The sequence below is a fragment of the Lutra lutra genome, chromosome 4 (genome assembly GCF_902655055.1).
Source record: "Lutra lutra chromosome 4, mLutLut1.2, whole genome shotgun sequence".
Taxonomy (NCBI): Eukaryota; Metazoa; Chordata; class Mammalia; order Carnivora; family Mustelidae; genus Lutra; species Lutra lutra.
The window spans coordinates 108630478-108649836 of record NC_062281.1 but is presented as its reverse complement, the minus strand read 5'-3'; the positions used below and the strand labels follow the sequence as shown (position 1 = coordinate 108649836).

At 37.0% G+C, this 19359-nt stretch overlaps 1 protein-coding gene across 3 annotated transcripts in view; it reads left to right on the top strand.

Moving 5' to 3' along the window:
• Nucleotides 1-4241: 4241 nt before the first annotated feature.
• RNPC3 (RNA binding region (RNP1, RRM) containing 3) overlaps nt 4242-19359 on the top strand; it is a 29072-nt gene continuing 13954 nt past the window's right edge. For all 3 annotated transcript variants that reach the window (XM_047725155.1, XM_047725154.1, XM_047725153.1), the window contains exons 1-8: nt 4242-4575; nt 6248-6295; nt 10418-10536; nt 11136-11219; nt 11857-11968; nt 13031-13099; nt 14634-14776; nt 18536-18661. In XM_047725155.1, the coding sequence (XP_047581111.1) occupies nt 4381-4575; nt 6248-6295; nt 10418-10536; nt 11136-11219; nt 11857-11968; nt 13031-13099; nt 14634-14776; nt 18536-18661 (896 nt within the window). In that variant the 5' untranslated portion in view covers nt 4242-4380. The remainder of the gene's footprint in view (nt 4576-6247; nt 6296-10417; nt 10537-11135; nt 11220-11856; nt 11969-13030; nt 13100-14633; nt 14777-18535; nt 18662-19359) is intronic.

Genomic DNA, 19359 nt, shown 5'->3' with positions numbered 1-19359 from the left:
AAAGAAGGAAGGAAGGAAGGAAGGAAGGAAGGAAGGAAGGAAGGAAGGATGGATGTTGGCAAGGACCTGGAGAAGAGGGAACCCTTGTGCACTGTTGGCAAAAATGTATACTGATACAGCCACTATGGAAAACAGTATGGGGGCTCCTCAAAAAATTAAAGATACAGCTATCATATGATCTAGCAATTACACTTCTGGGTACTTAGCTGAAGAAAACTAACTAAAAAAGATAAATGTATCCCCATATCCACTGCATTATTACTTACAATAGACAAGATACATGCTAAACAACCTATGCATCCCTGAATGAATGGATGAAGAACATGTGATAGATAATGAAATATTCTGAAATGTTTTTTTCAGAAATAAAAATGAAGGAAATCTTGCCATTTGTGGCAAAATGGATGGATCTCAAGGGCATTTTGCTCAGTGAAATAGGTCAGACACAGAAAGACAAATATCATCTGATCTCATATGGAGACTCAAAAACAAAACAAAACCAAGCTCACAGATATAAAGAATAGATTGGTGATTGCTAGAGCCAGGAATAAGGGATGGAGAAACTGGTGAAGGGTGTCAAGATATAAACTTCTAGTAATAAAATAAATAAATCCTGGGGATGTCATGTACAGCATGGTGACTATAGTTAATAATACTGTATTACATATTTGAAAGTTGCTAAGAGAGTAGATCTCAAAAGTTCTCATCATAAGAAAAAAAATTGAAACTATGTATGATGGATGGATGTAAACTAGACTTATTGTGGTGAACATTTTGCACAGTATACAAACATGTCATTATGTTGCATACCTGAAAATAATATAATGGTCTATATCAATTGTATATTAAGTAAAACCAAACCAAACCAAAAAAACGAAAAAAAAAAAAAAGAGTAAATTCTTTTCTTAGGTTAGTTCTCCAAGCCCTTCCAGAAATAGTAGAAATAGGCCCCAGTTCTCCTGGCTTCATGAGAAAAATTAAAGAGCTTGGAAACTGAAAGGAATGCCCAAATAGACACATGGCTAAGTGAGGTAAACTGGAGATGTAACCTAAACCAAAGTAAAGGCTGAAGGGGAGGGGGAAGCTACTCTTAACTGAAAAGGTACCCAGTGACTAATGGAGAGGGAGCTGATGAATATGAACCTCTAAAAAACCACATTAGCAGAGGCTTCTATGAACAGACAAAACCAGAGATAATCAGAGTGAGATAAAGAACCAACTTTTGGTCACTGAAGTAAGATACTCCCAAATTCTAACTTTCCCTCCTCTTACCTTGCAATGAAGAAAATCAAAACCATAAAGTAGTATAGAGCCATAGTTCTCAAACTATGTGTTGAGGGTGTCCCAGGTGCCCCAGCTACCTCACAGAGGTGCTATGGAATATATATATTTAGTAATCTCCACACTCAACGAGGGAGTTGAACTCATGACCCCAAGATCAAAACTGAGCCAGCCAGATGCACCTACTATGGAATATTTTAAATATTTGAGGGAAACAGCAATACTCATTATCTGCCAGATACTACATGATCACCAGCTTGAAATATTTTTGAATTTAAGAATCTTTGCAAAGCTGTTTTTTGCCCCCCCTGTTGCTTTGATAAAGAACAGGCATCTCTTGAAAATCAGGGTGGAACAGGAAGCGAGGAAGCACCAAGAGATGCTGTTAAAAAACTATTGAGACAGTAAAAGCACTATGAGCTGAGAAAGTTTGGGAACCTCTGTGGTATCCCAAGAAAAGAAAATTGAGAAATGTGCAACACAGAGCAGACCACACCCACTTCTACCCAAACGTGGGAGAGCTGAAAGCAAATTATATCTTCTTCTTATCTCTTAGGCGAAGGCTGATAGGAGAAGAGAGCAAAAGCGAGGGCTGAATGTAATTCAGAGTTGACATTTTGAACCCACTGGGACTATTAACTAAAAGTGAGTAGGAAATTATGAAATTTGCCTGAGCTATTGACAAGAAAAGGATAAAACAGATTTAAGTCAGTACAACTAAAAGTAATTAAGTGGAGAGAAAATAAAATTTTGTCCCTTTACTATCCAAATGAGTTGTGGTATCTCAATTATAACAAATAAAGCCCATTAAATTTATCTTGATGGCCTATGAAGCAATTCTTGACCAAAAGAGGCAGTTGTAAATATTAAAGGTAATCCATTCCCCCATTCATTCACTGAACATGTATTTTTATGTCTATTATATGCTGATCATCTTACTAATAGTAAAAGACACAGACAAAAGCCTACAAAGGATAGTGTTTAAAGTAGCATGTCTCCAATCACAGTTTATTCCTCTACTCTGTCTCTATTTCTCCCCCTACAGCACATATTACTCTCCAAAGAAACTTAATTACTCATCTACATGTTATGGTCTGTCTTTCCTACTAGAATGTAAGTGCCAAGAAAGAAAGGATTACTATCTTGTTCTTCCTCTTTCCTCCAATTCTCAACATTGGCATGCCCCATCAATCAATACTGGGCCCCTCTCTCCCTGCCTACACTCTCTCTCATCCCTTGGATATAAATATTATATGGGTTGATGCTGTATGTGCATCCTGTTTTGATAGCTCTCTAAAATACGGATGTTGACGAGATACCTTAAATTTAATATGTATTCCTCCCTTTCCCACCCTTCCCAACAGTCCCTAATCTAGCTAAACTTTACTCCCTCTTCTCATACTCAGTAAATGAGATGGCATCATCATCCACCTAGATGGTGAACAGTTTGGGGCTCAACGTAAACATCCGAACTATCCTTCACTACTCCTCTTCAAGTCTATCAATTCTACTTCCCAAATATATCTCAATTCCAGATTCTTCTCTTTGAATCCACTGTTACCAAACTATTTCAAGCAACGTTTTTTTGTTTGTTTGGTTTTGGTTTTGCTTTGCTTTGTTTTTGCGGACTATTGTAGGAGCCCAGCTATCTTCTGGCTTCTACTCCATTTTTCACACCGCAACCAAAGAGAAATTTTCATACCCAAAATTTAATTATTACATACACATACATAACCTTACTAGGAAAATCTGTCAATTTCCAATTACTCTTCACATAATCAAGACTCCAAACAAACATATAGGGTCATCAAGTTCTGGCTCTACATACCGGACATTTTGGTTTTTTTTTCCCACGTTTTTTCCAGTTTTTATTAAAGTCTGTACCTCCTCTGCCTCTCAAACAATGCTCTATGAAAGCGCAAGTTTGATATTTTTACTGTTATATTTTAAACACCTAATTAAGTAGCAAATAAAAAGTGTAGGCAGAAGTTCCTTAGGTCTCTAGATTGTAGTAAGCCCTGTGGAGAACGCAGCGGACTGCAGAGAATACCTTTCTCTAGAATCCTCAAGGCCCTCACTGTATGGAGTGAGGGAGAAATTTGATTCTCTTCTTGGGCTGATCTCTGCCTCACTCCATTCAGAAACTAGACAGTATAGTGGATTCAAGTGTAATCCCTTGTCACACTTGCAGGGTCGAATCTCACTTTTGCCATTTATTAGCTATGTGACTTAAACTTTTTACATCAAAGTCCTCAAAGGTAAAATGGGAAGGGGTACCTACCCCTTAAAGTTGTTATTAGAATTAAATATGTGAATATCTATCTATTGATTGATTTATCTATGTAACTATTTATATTCATTAGGGTACATCTCCCTAGAGACCACCAGTTCCCTGAAATGTACACTGGCCAGAGCCTATTAGACTGCTATATGCACGATGATTCAAGAAAAAAAAAAAAAAAAAAACATACTTCTTAGCTTTTTGTTCCGTAAACCGAGTTCTGCCTACGCGCACCTTACTGAGTTGAAGAAAGAATTTGCTATCTTTAGGTTTTACAATCCCAAGATTGCAAACACACACCGCTGAATCCCACACCAAGTCGTCCTTCCCAGGCAGCCAGTCAAATGCGCTTTCGCAATTGGCCGTAATAGAAACCCTGGGAGCTCAGCTCTGACCAGGCGGGCGCCACGCCCAGACTCGCTTCCTGCTCCCACAAGCGCAGCCGTAGTTCTTTCCTGTCCTTGGGCTTCCATCCTTTTCCTTCACGCGGCTGAGTCCCCTTATCAAATTTTTTAAATCCTCGCGCTTCTCCATGGCAAATTTTTGTCTTTAATACCTTCAGCAGCTGCCTGGAATTCAAAACCACTTTCCTCTCCCACCGGTGTAGAACCGATTCCTCCAGTTTGAGGAACCGGCCTCCGCAGACCAGTCAGCCGCGGGGGCGCAAATCTCGCGAGAAAGAGACCATCCATCGCGGCACTTCCTTGTTTCCAGAATCCTTAGCGCGAGGCGGAAAAATACTGCCTCTTCAGCTTCTGTGGATTAGCGCATTTTCACTGCGTGCTCATTTGTCGCCTTCCGTGTTGCGTTCTCTGGAAATGGCGGCCCCTGAGCAGTCCCTGCCGCCGATGTCAAGGGGATGCCAGAACTCTGCCTCACTCTCCCCACCGCGGGGCGACCGAACCCTTTTAGTGAGGCACCTGCCAGCCGAACTGACCGCCGAAGAGAAAGAGGACTTGCTGAAGTATTTCGGGGCGCAGTCGGTGCGGGTCCTGTCAGATAAGGGACGACTGGTAAGGGCGCGTCCGTCCCAGGCCTCCGGGGAAGGCCCTGGGCTAGTGACTGAGGGGGTCGGGGGGTGGGGGAAGCTTTGACAGAAGGAAGTAGAATAGAGTGGGAAAATGAGCTTGTGTAGTGGGGTCTTCCCTGTCTTCTCTCTTTTACGTCAAAATACCTTGCGTACCAAGTGAAGTTTTAAATGCCTTGAGCCTGTGTTAGTCACTGCGCTGTAGAAAAAAGCAGTGAAAAAGTCAAGGGAGAAGAATGGAAAATAGCTTCTGTCCCCTTTTCTGACCCATCTTCAGAATCTCAAAACTCCTCTGAATTTGAGAGCATTTCTTTTAGACGCAAAGTACTCTCAGATATGAGGTACAAAGGACTTTTTAAAAATATTGGATCATTTATAAGCCACTGTTAAGACATTCATGAAAACAGAGGAGAAAGTACAGAAGTAACTTCAGTAAAGCAGTTACAGAATTTCTACGAGAATTTTTAGGAAAAAATTCTGAAATTTTTCTGATGGATTCCGTTGGAATAATATTTTAAGACTATTAAAGTTTTCTACACAGGAAAAAAAATTTACAGTTATTTCATTTGCTTTTATACCTGAAGATGTTTTAGATCGATTTCTCTCCGTTAAAATAGTGATGGTGAGGGGCGCTTGGGTGGCTCAGTGGGTTAAAGCTTCTGCCTTCGGCTCAGGTCATTATCCAGGGGTCCTGGGATCCAGCCCCCCATCGGGCTCTCTGCTCGGCTGGGGGGCTTGCTCCCCGCCCCCCTCTCTGCCTACTTGTGATCTCTGTCTGTGAAATAAATAAATAAAATCTTTAAAAAAAAATAGTGATGGTGATGTGAAGTTTCTGCAAGATGGTCTGGGTCTGTGATTCTGCCAAATGTCAGTGGTTTTAGTCTCCTCACGTAATTCTAATATGCAAACAGGGTTGAGAAGTATTGAGAAGACTGACAATTTTGATCAATGTGTCAGGTACACCGGAAAATACAAATAGTCTATGTGTTCAGTTTAAGTACTCTTAATTATGTCATCTTGGATCAGATTAGACAAAACTAGAATGTGTCATATAAATACTCAAGCAACTTGTAAATGTTTTAATAAGCGCTGTTAAGAATGATAACATTACCCGTTGTAATGATTCATTTACCTTTGAGTTAACTTTTTTTTTCCCTGATGGTCTTTAAACTGTTTACAGTTTATATTTTAAAATAGACTTCCCCCACTGACCCCTTATTGCAGGGGTAACAGACAAAGGCACCATGCACTTGAGGAATGGTTTTCTGTGGTAAACATTTATAAACTTTGTATTTGGCTGTATAGAGGGAAAATCTGTATTATAAATTTAAGATATTTTGTTTAAGGGTTGTCCTTTGGTAGAGTAGGGGTTTTAAACTTCTGGTCTCTTGAACTATTTGAAAGTGTATATAAAGCATCCTGTGTGTGTGTGTGTGTACACCTTTATATAAAAGGCTACATAGCTATCATCTCAAGGAACTCTGATCCAAAAAAGATTTAGAACCACAGTACTGAAATTAATAAATTTATAATGGTCTTGATTTTCCATCCCTTTCCATGACTTTATTTATTTGTGAAATAACTGTCAGCTGGTAAAGTCAGACTTACGAAAACCTGATACTGCATCAGAAGTAATTTGTACCTTAATTCTTTTTCAGAAACATACAGCTTTTGCTACTTTCCCTAATGAAAAAGCAGCTATAAAGGTATGACTTTTTTTTTTTTTTTTAACTATTAAAGTTATCAGCAATTTCCTGTTAACTAATTTTTGTTCAAAAGATTTTGGACTGAGGTATTGGGTTATTGCATTACCTGACATTAAGGGCAGGATTCAAAGGATGTTGGGAAAGGTAGATAATGAATTCAGATGTTACATATTAACGTTGAAGAGTTGAGCTGTTTCTATGGAAATTTTTTTTTTTAAAGATTTTATTTATTTATTTGACAGACAGAGATCACAGGTAAGCAGAGAGGCAGGCAGGGGGTGGGGGTGGAGCAGGCTCCCTGCTGAACAGAGAGCCTGATGCTGGGCTTGATCCCAGGACCTTGGGATCATGACCTGAGCCGAAGGCAGGGGATTTAACCCACTGAGCCACCCAGGTGCCCCTGGAAATTTTTTTTTTTAAGATTTTTTATTTATTTGAGAGAGAGGCAGAGCATCAGGAGGGAGAAGCAGACTCCCTGCTGCATGGGAATCCTATATGAGACTCAGTCTTAGTATCCTGAGATTATGACCTGAGCTGAAGTCAGATGCTTAACCTGACCTGAGCTGAAGTCAGATGCTTAACCAACTGAGCCACACAGGCACCCCTGAAATATTTTTAATATATTTAAAAATATGACTCTAAAGACAGGGTCAAAAATGGAGTTTCTTGAATCAGGTGAATGGATATGGTTGCCCAAAGGAAGACAAGCCAGGAAAGGAGAATGGGAGGGAGAAGTTAAAAAGAAAGTTGAACTAGAAAAGAAATTTTCATGGTTGCAAAGAGAAGAGAGTTTTAAGAAGATGAGGTACTGTGATGACACAAAATGAGGAATGAATAGTCTAATCAGTAAAAGGTTTTTTATTGTGAAACAATAGAAATCACCCAAATTCTCATCAATAAAGGGAAGGGACAGCTTATATTATAGTATATCGGTAGCCTGTACTACTGTCAAAGAATGACGGTCAAACCAATATATATTAGTAAGGAATGTAGCCTTGATAGAGTACATGAATAAAGTTGGCAGACATTATGTATGAGATGTAATGGATTTTTGGAAATCCAGTAGTACCTATGTTTATGCATAGGAAAAAAATGTGGCAAAGTTGTACACAAAATTGTTAATAAATGTCTTTCTGTCAAGGTGGGATTACAGAAGACTTTCATGTTGTATGTATTTTTTTAACATTATAGGATTTTTTTTTTCAGAAGAAATTCTTGTAAATATTGCATAAGATATTATAAATAAAATATGGTAATGAAACCCACGTTGTTTTATGGTCGACATTAACTTAGAGAAGAGGATGTGGAGCCAGTCAGTGTCTTTGGGAAATGTTTGTAGTAGAGAAGTAATGAGAAGATAATAGCATTAGTATGGCTTTTAGGTTACGTTGCATGTGACTGATAGATTTTTAAAAAACAAGGGTAGAGAAATCTTTAAGAATAAAGTAAGTAGCTGGGCAAAATGGGTAAATTAACATTAAAAGTGGAAAAACTGTATATCCTTGAAGAGGATAGGTTTGGTACCCATTTTGCCAACAAGAAAGTTGAAGCAGTTGAGCTCAGATGCCTTGTATCTCAGACAATCAGAGGTTCACTGGTAATTGAAGAAGTCTAGAATTGATTTAAGGACTTGAAAATTATTGAAACATTTTAAAATGAAACAATCAAATAAGGATGCATAAAGATGGTAAAATAAAACTGTAGTCCTAAATAAGGCTTATAGGTCTATTTATTAAAAAATATTAAATGCTTACAATGTGGTAGATGCTGCTTTAGGTCTCGGGATAAATTGGTTAACAAAATATTTATAAAAAAGGAAATAAAAATTTATGTCCTCATTGGGGCTCATATTCTCAAAAGGGGAGGCAGATTATAAATAATAAACTTAATTGTTTAATATTTTAGAAAATGATAAATGCTATGGAATAAAAAGGAAAAAGAGCAGTACAATCAAGAGTGCGAGATGGGGATGGTTGTAGTTAAGGTTATTAGGGTCATATTTAAGTAATAATTTGAAGGAGGTGAAATTAGCTAAGGGAATATGTGGAGAAAGTACATTCTAGTCTGATTAATGGCTGGAATAAGGGCACTAGTATTGGAGAATGCCTGTTATGTTCAAGTAAGCTAGAATGACTGAAGCAGACAGAATGAGGAGGATGTAATTAGAATTTGAGGTCAGAGAAGTAATAGATGCCATATCATGTAGGTACTCTAAAGATCCTGGATTTTACATTTTACATTTGAGTAAAATGGGAAGGTACTAGAATATTTTGAGCAAAGCAGTAACATAATCTAATTTATATCTTTAAAAGGATGTGTTGAGAAGAGATGGGAGGCAGGAAGAGTAGAAACAGGGAAATCTCTAAAAAGGTTATGGTGGTAATTTAGGTCAGAGACGATAGGTGTTTGGACCAAGTTAGTAAGAAGCGGTTAGATTCTGGATATATTTTGAAGGTAGAAGCAAACAATTTCTTGATGGCTTGGGTATGCAATGTGGGAAAGAAGTCTTAATGTATGTTTCCAATATTTTTGATAAGAGTAGGTGGAAGAAGGATTACCATCAACTGAATGTGAAAGCCTCCACATAAAAAACATTTGGGGGGATGAGGATAGAATATCAGTGGTCCATTTTCTGAAATGGCAATTTTGAAATGTTTGTTAGACACTTAGGAGAGCTGTCTGGTAGTTTGGATATGGTTTCTTGAACTTTGGAGCAGGTTTGGGCTGAGGTTAAGAAGTGGGGAGTTAGCACAGCATTGGGATTAAAATTTAGGATGGTGATTAGATCACTAAGATAGTAGCTAGAAAGAGGACCAATAATAGAACCCTGGAGTATGCCAACATTTAGAGTTTGAAAAGGCAAAAGCCAAGAGATTAAGGAGTAGAAACCAGTGAGCTGGGAAGAAATCTGCAGGAAAGTATGATGTTTTAACATCAAATGAAGAACATGCATCAAGGAGGGAGTGATCAACTGTGTTAAGTGCAATAAAAATGAAGACTGAAAATAGACCATTGGCTTGGCAGTACAGAATTTGTTGTCTTTGAGTTGGAGACTGGATGGGAGGAGAGGAATTTTAGAGGGCTTAGAAAAAAAAATTTTTTTAAGATTTTATATATTTGAGATCAAGAGAAAGTGTGCGTGAGAGAGGGCAAACAGTGGAGAGGGAGAAGCAGGCTACGGATCTAGCAGGGAGACCAATGTGTGGCTTGAGCCCGGAACCCTGGAAACATGACCTGAGCCAAAGACAGCTGCTTGACAGACTTAGCCACCCAGGCGCCCTGGTTTAGATAAATAATTCTTAAGGAGTTTTACTGCAACTGTAATTAAAGAGGGGGAAAGGAGCAAAATGGGATCAATAGATGAATAAGAACAAAGTAGGGTGGGAGAAGTAGAAGCATATTTGTGTGCTAATATGGATGAATCAGTACAGGTCAGAAAATTAGTAATGTAGTTAAGAACATTCCCCAAACAAGAGTTGAAAAGAGATGATGGGTGGATGCGAAGGTGGGATTTAGTATACAAGTCAAGTAACTGGATTTAAATAAAAATGTGGATAATTAATACTTAATAACAGAAGGTTGAATATGTGGATTCATTAGCTGGTAGATAGGCCATTAGGGTGGGAATCTGAAGTTCTCATCTGGTTGTTTCAGTTTTCCCAAAGTAGGAAGCAAGGTCCTAGGCTAGAAGAACGGGAAAGGAATGTTGTGAGGCTGAGGAACAAGGAGAAAATACAAAATAATATCTTAGAGATTAGTAGAAAGAAATTAACTAAAAATGTGGTAAGTGTGGCATCATTTAGGTTTCATCTCCAAATTTGTGGTTGTGATCATGAGTTTAAAGTGAGTCCAGACTGATTATGTTTGTTTTTCTAACAATTTTCAGCTGCCTAGTTATAGGGAGATTTGGATTTACCAGATGTTGCTTTTACTAAGTGGTAGGAAGCAGTCCCTTAGTAAATGACAAAGGCTAAGCACCCTGAGATTGGAAATGGGTAAAAAATAGCCAGGGAAGTATTAACAGCATTCACAAAGATCATGTAAAACTATTTTGAAATGTTCTCTAACAAACAACTTTTGATGCAGTTATAAAATATTTTACTCTTATTTTTCCAACTGAAGGCATTGACAAGACTACATCAGCTGAAACTTTTAGGTCATACTTTAGTTGTTGAATTTGCAAAGGAGCAAGATCGAGTTCATTCTCCATGTCCCCCTTCAGACACTGAAAAAAAGAAAAGGTATGTAGTTAGGTTTTCCTAAATTTTAAAGTGTTTTTTTTAATCAATTGTATTGTTGTTGGGTTGTTTTCAGACTAGCAGGTAAATAATTTGACATAATAAATGATACATGTCTCTATTGAATCTAGTACACTATATTTATTTTTGTTCCTAATTATGCGTTAGGAATCCGAGTATTGATTTAATATTAAGAAGTAATCAGTGTGAAGTGAGAAGAGGGTGGGGTGAAAAGTATTCGGCTTTAAGTGGAGGAATATAACTAGTATAAAATCCTTGTATTACAGATAGCAGGGTGTCATGGATAGGCATGCCCTTTGAAATCAAAGACTGGTATTTGGTTCCCAGCAGTAACTCTTTGTAGTTACAAAAACTTTACAAATTTGCCTTACACTGGTGATTCTCAGAGTGTCCCTGGGCCAATGGCATCATGTAGGATCTTGGTTGGAATACAGATTCTTGGGCTTTACCCTAGTCCTGTTGAAATTAAAATTTGGGGATGGAAAGGGGAATATAAGGCCTAGCAGTCTGAGTTTTAACAAACCCTCAATTTTTTACTCTATTTCTAAAGATAAGATCAACTTGTATTCTGTATTTTATAGATGTGATGACCCTGTGGAAGATGATAAAGAAAAGAAAGAACTTGGTTGTTTAACCATAGAAAATGGAATTGCACCAAACCATGGGTTAGTGTTTTTTGTTTGTGTTTGTAGCTTTTTGATTTGTTGTTCTGAGTGTGTGTGTGTGTGTGTGTGTGTGTGTGTGTGTATTACAATAAGATATTTTAAAGGATATTTTATTATGTCAGTCAATATGTTGGTTAAAGATGTTGAGCTATTAGAGTCTGTCACTAAATTTGGGTCCATTAAAATGTTAAGAGCTATAAAATAAGCTCTGGTAAGAAATACCTTATTTTTCTTTAGTGCAATCAGAAAGCAAGTTTTTTTTTTTTCTTTTTTAAAGATTTTGCATATTTGAGAGTGTGTGTGCTCACAAGCATGGGGGGATGTGGGGGACAGGGAGAGGGAGAAGCAGAATCCCTGCTAAGCAGGGAGCCCAATGGCCCAATGGTGGGGGTAGGGGCTTGATCCCAGGACCCTGAGATCATGACCTGAGCCAAAGGCAGACACTCAACCAACTGAGCTACTCAGAGACTTCAAAGCAATTGTTTTCTTAAATGTACTTATTTGGGATTATAAGGAACAAGGTAAATCTAAAAGTGCTGAATTATTTGAACAATTATGTACTTCTATCAGGTTATGTAAAAATGTTATTGATATGAAACTTACTAAAACATGATAAGCATTTTAAATATTTTTTTAGGCTGACTTTCCCTCTGAATTCATGCCTCAAGTATATGTACCCACCACCTTCAAGCACAATCCTAGCAAACATAGTAAATGCTTTGGCAAGTGTGCCTAAGTTCTATGTACAGGTAAGTAGAATGAAACTTACTTTCCCAAAATAAATGCTTGAATAACTTAATAAGTTATTTTTCATGCTGATTTCTTTACTTTTCATAATAGCATTAATCAGACTAATTCTAACAGGTAACGGTATTATAATTATCTTAAAGGTATCTTCTCAGTTTGGGCTTGCATAACTAAGTACCATAGACCAGGTGGCTTATAAGCAACAGAAAATTATTTCTCACAGTGCTGGAGATTGAAACTGTGAGATTAGGGTGACAGCAAGGTTGAGTTCTGGTAAGGGCCCTCTCCAGGGTTGCAAATGGCTGTTTTCTCTTTGTATCTTCCCCTAGCTGAAGAAAGGAGAGAGCTCTTTGGGGTCTCTTTTATAAGGAACACTAATCTCATTCATGGGTGTCTACCCTTGTGACCTAATTATTTCCCAAAGACCTTGCCTCCTGATAGCATCACATTGGTTAGGGTTTAGTATATGTATCTGGTTGGAAGTTAAGTCCATTGCAAAAGGTAGTGAAATATTACTACATTCGAGTAAAGGTTTTTATAAACTGGCTTAAACTTTTTAACTTGTTTAGTATTAATACTAATAAACATAAGATAATTTGGGAAGTGTAACTTGTGGTAATTTTTGTTACTTGATCATACACCTTTAATGTGGAGATTCTTTCTTAAAGGAAAAAACATAGGGGACCCCTCAGCAAATGCTTGAAAGTATTGACAGTACTAATATACTTTTAAGTACAAACTATAGATGATATTTCTTTTCTTTAATATGCTTCTTATTTAACTCATAGTAACTGGAAGATAAAACATTTTGGTAGCATTTACATTGCAAGAACATGGTATTTTTAATAATGAGAATAAGTATTTATGTAATTGACAAGCATTTTAGAAAGGGTAATCTTCTGAGATACATCAGTGACTGGTAACAGCCCCATTCTGGGATAAAGCAAGAAATAGCCAGCTTTTGCACCAAATCAGGAGTATAGTTATAGCAGAGTTTTAAAGTACATAAAATATGTGAGTTGAATTATTTTACTATGTGATTTTCAATGTTTTATTGCTTTCAGGTGCTTCATCTTATGAATAAAATGAATTTACCCACACCTTTTGGACCAATTACTGCACGCCCTCCAATGGTAAGGAATATCTTACAATTGTAAAGATTTATGGGGCACCTAGGTGGTGCAGTTGGTTGAGCTGCGATCGTGATCTCAGCATCATGGGATCGAGTCCTTCATTGGACTCTCTGCTTAGTGCAGAGTCTTGTTTAAGACTCCCTCTCCCTCTGCCCCCCACCCATAAATAAATAAGTCTTTTTTTTTTTTTTAGATTTTGTTTATTTGTCAGAGAGAGAGAGAGCTAGATAGGGAGAGCACAAGTACGGGGAGCGGTAGGCAGAGGGACAGAGCAGGCTTCCTGCTGAGCAAGGAGCCTGATGCAAGACTTGATCCCAGGACCCTGGGATCATACCCTGGGTCGAAAGCAGATGCTTAACCAACTGAGCCACCCAGATGTCTCAATAAACAAGTCTTTGAAAAAAAAAATTTTTTTTTTTTTGAAGATTCACAACTTCTCTTCCTGAGGTGGGATTGTTGAGGCTAACCTTCACAAATACTGAGCCACTAACCTCTAATGTGCATTGAAAGTAAGGGACAAGTATAAAGTTAACATACTAACAATAGTTAAGTGGAGAATGCTAGAAGGTGAAAAAGATGCTTTTGGTAATAGAGGCTCTCATTTCTACCAGTGTTCAGTCCTTTGACCCACAATGCTCTTGCATTTTATAAAATATTTGCATTTAACAAACTTAATTATGTAAAATTTCCATTGTTCTGGTTTTATTGCATATAGAGAGCATCATTTGCAGAAGAGAAGAAAGGTTGCTAATAACTTCTATTCAGAATTTACTGTGAAAATATATCTGTAATTTAGATAGTAGTCTATGTCTGCTACTGAACTATTCTACTTACTATTTTGTTATAGTACTTGGTAATTGTCTAGATAATAGCAATGAGAAATCATATTGAGTCCTTACATTTAAACAGAAAATTGACTTTTCTGTTGTGTATTGCATATTGACTGCTTTTTCTGATGTATATACTACTAGCGGCACTATTTTTCTTTGCAATCCCAACACTTCAATATCTGGCACATTACAGGAATATCTGTTAAGTTTAGGCTGCTTTTAACATAAAACTCAAATCTTAGTCACTTAACCCAGCATAAGTTATTTCTTGTGCATGTCAACTCCATTCCAAAAGTAGGGCAGATGACTTTCCATTCTATTTAGTCATTCAGAAGACCTAACTTGTTTTCACTATGTGCATATCCCAGAATAATGAAGGCATTACCATACATCCTGCAGATCAAGAAGGAAGAGAGGATTATGGATGGATATTTTTTTTATGCTAGCATTCTGTTGGTTAAAACTCATTTACACGGTTAAATCCAGCTATAAAGGAGGTTTGGAAATTTACTCCAGCTAGGTGTCAAGGAAGAGGAAACAAGTTTTGTAATCAAATAGCAGTCTTCTATAGCAGGTGTTCTCTCAGTATGTGTTGAATGTGTCATGAGGGAGAGAGGTGAGAATAGAGTATCTGAATGGAGATGGTTTTTCTGTTCTATAAATATCATAGATTACCATATGATTACCGTTTTTCTCTTAATTAGTATGAAGATTATATGCCATTACATGCACCTCTTCCACCTGCATCTCCTCAGCCACCAGAGGAACCTCCTTTGCCAGATGAGGATGAGGAATTATCAAGTATAGAATCAGAATACGAGAGTAGTGATGATGAAGACCGACAGAGGTTTGCAATATCAAATAATATTTGTTTCGATTTCAGGAACAGAATATGAGAGAGATTCTTTTGCTCTTCTTAAATTTTACCTTAGAAGAATTATAGGAATTTATAATTCTTCCATAATTTGGGGTCATTAAAATTTCTCCCAACCCCCCAACCCCTCAAGCATATTATAACAGGTATAGATTAAGATCTGAGAATGTATATCTAGACCTAAGGAAAAATTCTTGGATCATAAGTAATTTTTTAGATTAATTATTATGGTATTATAAAGTGCATTTGATCCTCATTATTTGTGGATTACGTATTTGAGAATTGTCCACATACTAAAATTTATTTGTAAGACCCAAATCAATACTTAACAGTGTTTTTATGGTCTTTTGCCAATGTGGGCATGCACAGAATGGTGAAAAATTTGAGTTGCTTGATGTGCACATTCCTAGATGAGGTAGAACAGAGTGACATGCAGTCTTCTTATGTCAGCTCCAGTACCGTAAGCAAGTATCCCTTTTGTGGTCTATTTAATACCAAGCCTTTCACATTTTTTATGCTTTTTTTTGGTGATTTTGCTGGTTTTTTTGTTTGTTTGTTTGTTTAGATTTTATTTATTTATTTGACAGAGAGAGATCACAAGTAGGCAGAGAGGCAGGCAGAGGGGGAGGGGGAAGTAGGCTCCCCTCTGAGCAGAGAGCCCGATGCAGGGCTCGATCAATCCCAGGACCCTGACTGAGATCATGACCTGAGCCGAAGACAGAGGCTTAACCCACTGAGCCACCCAGGTACCCTGGTGATTTTGCTGTTTAAAGTGGTCCCCAAGCATAGCGTTGAGGTACCATCTGATGTTTCCAAAATCAAGAAAGCTGTGTTGTGCCTAATGGAGAAAACATGTTAGATAAGTCTTGTTCAAGCTTGAGTTATAGTCTTTGACTGTGAATTCAATGTTAGTGAAACAGCAGTATATAAAATAAGATGTCCTTAAACAAAACACACAGGAAACAAGGTGTGTGTTGATCAGTTGGTGAAATGCTAGAGCATAGGCTTACAGGAACCCTATCCTGACTTTCTGGTAGGGGCATTGATTCATTATTCACTAATTCTTTGTGAAGACTTTATAAAACTTAAGTATCTCAAATAACAAGAATAAGAATAGATTGTATCCATATTTTTTTCAGCTATTCCCCTGACTTTTATTCACCTTAGAATAAATTTCCAGAGCATTTCTGCGGGATTTTATACAAAATAGTTCATAGTAACTAATGCAGAGGAATTTTTGTTGTTGTTGTTGGTTGTTCTTGACACCATACATGTATTTTATTTAAAGATTCTGGGGAGAAGTAGTAAGTTGTTAATAATGTTTAGGTGTATTTACAGCATAGCCTAGAACAGGAATATGTAAATATTTTCTGTATAGGGCTAGAGTTCTGTTGTAGTAGGAAAGCAGTCACAGACAATGCCTAAATGAGTGGATATGACTGTGTTCTAGCAAAACTTTCTGTTCACAGAAAGAGGCAGCTGGCTGACTTTGGTCCTAGGGCTATAATTTGACAACCCCTAGCCTGGAAGACCACTATCGGCATATGATAAGAATCTTTTTTTTTTTTTTTAAGGTTTATTTTCTAATTTTTAAGTAATTGTTAGATCCAGTGTGGGGTGTGGGGCTCAAATTCACAACCCCAAGGTCAGGAGTCACATCCTCCACCAGTTGAGCCAGCTGGGCACCCCAAATGTTAAGAATCTTAGGTAACTATGTTGAGAAGTCAGATACAGGAGTGGTTGACATGAATCAAACCCAAGCAGAGAATCCAAGCAATATTTACAAATAATCAGCAACAATATGACTATTATTGAGTCAATGTTAACTTAAGTAGTTGCTCAGTATGCATTCTTTTTAGAGAAAGAGTTAAAATAAAAATGTAGATGGAGCCCAAATTACAAAAATGGGGTGAATAGAGTGTCTTGAAGAGAGACATTTAGGAAGTCTGGCAGTTCTTGATAGACTATAACTTTAACTTGTTGATAAATAAAGAACAGTATAAAGTGTTGCCTTGGGTTCATTACGTAACTTCTGTAAATTTTACTTTCTTTATAAAAATAGTGATAGCAGTTTCAGGAATGCTTTATGCAGACTGGCCGAAACCTTTTTTTGTTGTTTTGTTTATTTAGGTTTCCATTTAGGGAAATAGTGAAGAATTCAGCAAGTATGTCATCTTGAGTAATGAGAATAAAGTTTTTCCAAGAAACAGTCTCTGGTTTCATGCTTTTCTACTATCTTATGGAAACATAAAACGAAACAAAACCATACTATTTATTCAGCAAATATTTATTGGTTATCTAATTTATGCCTGGCACTGTTGAGAGGCTTAGTATATTCTGGGTGAGCAATTTATGAATAGAAACATGTTTGTATAACTGGATTTATTCATAAAATTTTTGGCGAACATTGGTTGTTAAGAAGCTTTACAAATGTATAGCATGTATTTACATTTTTTGTAACTTAGTTTAAAGCTTATTTTAACCACATTCGTTTGTTTACATTTTTCCTCACTTGGTTTAAAGCTTACTTTAACCACATTCTCCCTTTTTATTTTGCCTTTAAATTTCACAAATGTAACTGTAGAAATAGAGTTGTGACTAATGGTTTTGAGCTTGTGCTCTGTAGGAACACTGTGTTTGATTCTATGGAAGATAACAAAAATGCCTAGACAGGACCTATTTGAAATTTTACACTGGTAATGAAGATAAACTGGGTACAATGTATTAATTATCACACCTTGATAGTTACTTATAAAAAGCTGCTTCAGAGTATAGTATTGAAACTTTGTTCAAGTTATCCTTTTTCTATAAGGATTCATGTACAACAGTTAGGAAAATGCTTTAAAATAACTTCAGTTTAGACTCTAATTAGAGTAAGAATCAAAATAATTACACTGTATTTATAAGGTCTTTTGACTATCAGTCAAGAAAGGCAGTAAAGTTACCTAGGTTGTATTATTGTATCCTGTTCAACTTTCTGGCATCAAATACAACCATTTTATTTAGAAAACTAATAATTTTCATAATAAAACATATCTTTTTTTTTTTTTTTAAAGATTTTTATTTATTTATTGAGAGAAAGGCAGTGAGAGAGAGCATGAGCGAGGAGAAAGTCAGAGGGAGAAGCAGACTCCCCGTGGACCTGGGAGCCCGATGCGGGACTCCATCCCGGGACTCCGGGATCATGACCTGAGCCGAAGGCAGTCGTCCAACCAACTGAGCCACCCAGGCGTCCCAATAAAACGTATCTTTAAAAGATAAATTGAGGGGCACCTGGGTGGCTCAGTAGCATCTGACTCTTGGTTTATGCTCCTGTCATGCATGATCTCAGGTTGTGAGATAGCCCTGAATCGGGCTCCACAATCAGCAGGGAGGCTGCTTAAGATTCTCTCTCTCCCTCTCCCGTTGCCCCTCCCTCTGCTTGTGTATGTGCGCACACACACACACACACACACACACACACACACACTCTTTCTCTGTATCAAATAAATCTTAAAAAAAAAAAAAGATAAATTGAAATTAAATAAATTCCCAGTTCCTTTAAAGGTGAAATTGGCCTAGGAAATTCAGAACCTGAGCTTATTGTTAATTATTTTAATTGATGGCTTAGAAACTATACTTCTGCTATATAAATCATAATTTATAATATAACATATGATTTATATTTATAGTTCATATTATATGCTTCTACATGAAGAATTTCTGTTTTTACTTCCCCTTTTCATAATGTAGAATGACTAAACTAATGGAACTAGCAAATCTTCAGCCCAAAAGGCCAAAAACAGTAAAGCAGCACCATGTGAGAAAAAAACGAAAAATAAAGGATATGTTGAAAACACCTTCATCTGCTCCGCACAGGTAATTTTGTTTTATGAAATAAGGATTTTCTGTGTACTTTGTCTACTTGCTTAACTCATGTCATTTATAAACAATTAGTGACAGACATTTTACCTACCTGTCTGCCATGGAACTCTATATATTTTAATATATTAATCACATAAAATTAATGTTAATTGCAGTTTCATTTAGCTATTCTACAGTGTAAATTTCCCTTGAACTTGTTATTAACTTCATAAATTGAGAAAGGAGTTTGTTAGAAATTTTTTTTCCATTTTGAAGGAATAAATCCTTAATCTGTGTTTTTTTTTTTTTTTATTTATTTATTTGACAGAGAGAGATCACAAGTAGACAGAGAGGCAGGCAGAGAGAGAGAGGGAAGCAGGCTTCTTGCTAGGCAGAGAGCCCGATGCGGGACTCGATCCCAGGACCCTGAGATCATGACCTGAGCCGAAGGCAGCGGCTTAACCCACTGAGCCACCCGGGCGCCCCAATCTGTGTTTTTTTTAAATTTCACATTAAGTATGTGTTTCTTACCTGTCTATGTCTTGATACCACAGTTCCATGCTTTTATTACCTATTGCACCCCTGAACAATTAAATAACCTGAACCAAATTCAGTTTTCCAGTAGCCACAGTAAAGGATTAAAAAGCTGATGAAATTAATTTTGATAATATATTTTATTTAACCCATTATATCCAAAATATTATTCCAGCATA